Raw genomic sequence first — 1,706 nt, forward strand, 5'->3', positions numbered from 1 at the left:
ATGCTATGTCTATGAGAGGGAAAGTTAAGATAGGATAAAGTTGTATATGTATATATTGCCATTGTTCTAATTATGTTTTTGTTGTAGTATCTTAACGTATGTTAATATCAATTAATTCTACTTATTATTAGCATATCATTTTTGAGAGGAGAGAGAGCAGACAGGCAGCTCACCCTTCACCCCCACCGCAGATATCAACCTTAGATCACGTGTTGACATCCGACAGACCTCCCTCAATCGGTACATCATCCCCGTTCTATTCGCCTTCGAACTCCTCGTTGGTCATACAAGCGCCTGGAGGTCGGGTGAAGTGCGTGCCAGGTCAAAAAACGAGACTAAATCTCCCTGTGTTGTTCTCCTGCCAACAATCGTCAAGGGCTGGTATCCACGCTCAGGTAAGACGGCCCGGTGTCCCTGCCGCCGCTTTCTGGTTCAGAGTTAGGGAAGAGAGAGAGGTAGGTCAGCGTAAACCTTCTTTTGCCCATAGAGTAAGATACCTTTTTCCATTTTTTATATGCAAATTAAGATCCTTCACCAAATCATCGTCTCTATTGGATGAGTAGGCCTACTAAACCATGCTTGGTGATTATGACCTTTGACCAATTCGAGTTTGACTTTATTCACCAACTTTGGTCGAGAGTGAGTGCGACTTAAGTAAAGACGATTATATTTGTTCCTCCCTTAGTGGGGGCCGTGTGCTTGCATCCGGGCGTGAAACTGTATGCGTGTGAATTAAGACGAGGGTACCCAGTGCTGTGATTAGAATTCCTAACTATAAATATAACAGTGATATACATAAGCTTAATTTTTATGGCTCAGATATGATACATTCTTATCCTATGTCATTCGCCAGAAAACTCAAGCCCCAAGGAACATTTCTCCTTCAGATCGTGTCTCGCGAAAAGATCCAATTCCTGGCCCAAAGAGGTGGAACTGGCGAGCGAGCGAGCTGCCCATCGACCCGGACCACCTCATCGACGGATTCCCGCCCACTTACCCGTCGCCGCCCATTGTCCGGGCGAAATTCAGCCTGCAAGTCGTTCTCCCACCCACGGCGTCGCCCAAAGTCAAGGTGTGTAGGAACCGAGAGGAGGAACAGGAGGAGGCATTCGTGTGCGTGTGACTGGTTGCCAGGGTGGATGAAAGGGAATATCTGTGTATGGTAGCGGGGAATGTGGGAGAAACGAAATACGTGTGTATTTTGGTATGAGGGATATATAAATTGTGGATTGTGTTTTTACGTGCGTTGTATTTATGACATATCCATGAGAAAGCATACCATGTAGCTATAATTGCATTAAATAACACTACTCTTGATACCAGCAAATTACTCCAGTGTTTCCTCACCTTTTCGTATGACGTATTTATCTATTTATTTTTTCTACCGCAGCTCCTGATTTGGGACACGCGGGACGACGGCGAGGTGGTGGCCGACTCGGTCCAGCTGGATGTGGAGAGGTGCCTCGGATTTAGTGCCCAAACCCCGCGTGGTCAGAGGCACGGGCCACCGGGGGAAGAGATCGAATTGTCGCTCGAGTCTGAAGCTCATGCTGTCTGTTCCTTGGGTCGGTTTTACCTTGTTTTCTGTGAAGTCGCTTTCGGGCAGTTTGTAGTTTTAGTGTCGTTTGGGATTTGATTCCGGAGGGAGGTCGTCTTAGTTTTTCTATTTATGTTTTCGATTTGATTTTTTCCTGCTTTCCTCCCTA

General features: G+C 46.2%; 1 protein-coding gene across 1 annotated transcript in view; it reads left to right on the forward strand.

The window, feature by feature from the left end:
- The window catches only part of LOC119592435 (murinoglobulin-2-like), a gene marked incomplete at its 5' end in the record, with an annotated part of 10,056 nt that overhangs the window by 3,037 nt on the left and 5,313 nt on the right, over positions 1–1,706 (forward strand). The window contains 3 exon segments of the mRNA XM_037941259.1: positions 192–395; positions 854–1,072; positions 1,391–1,565. Coding sequence (XP_037797187.1) covers positions 192–395; positions 854–1,072; positions 1,391–1,565 — 598 coding nt within the window.

The sequence above is a fragment of the Penaeus monodon genome, chromosome 30, assembly GCF_015228065.2.
Source record: "Penaeus monodon isolate SGIC_2016 chromosome 30, NSTDA_Pmon_1, whole genome shotgun sequence".
In the NCBI taxonomy this organism is placed as follows: domain Eukaryota; kingdom Metazoa; phylum Arthropoda; class Malacostraca; order Decapoda; family Penaeidae; genus Penaeus; species Penaeus monodon.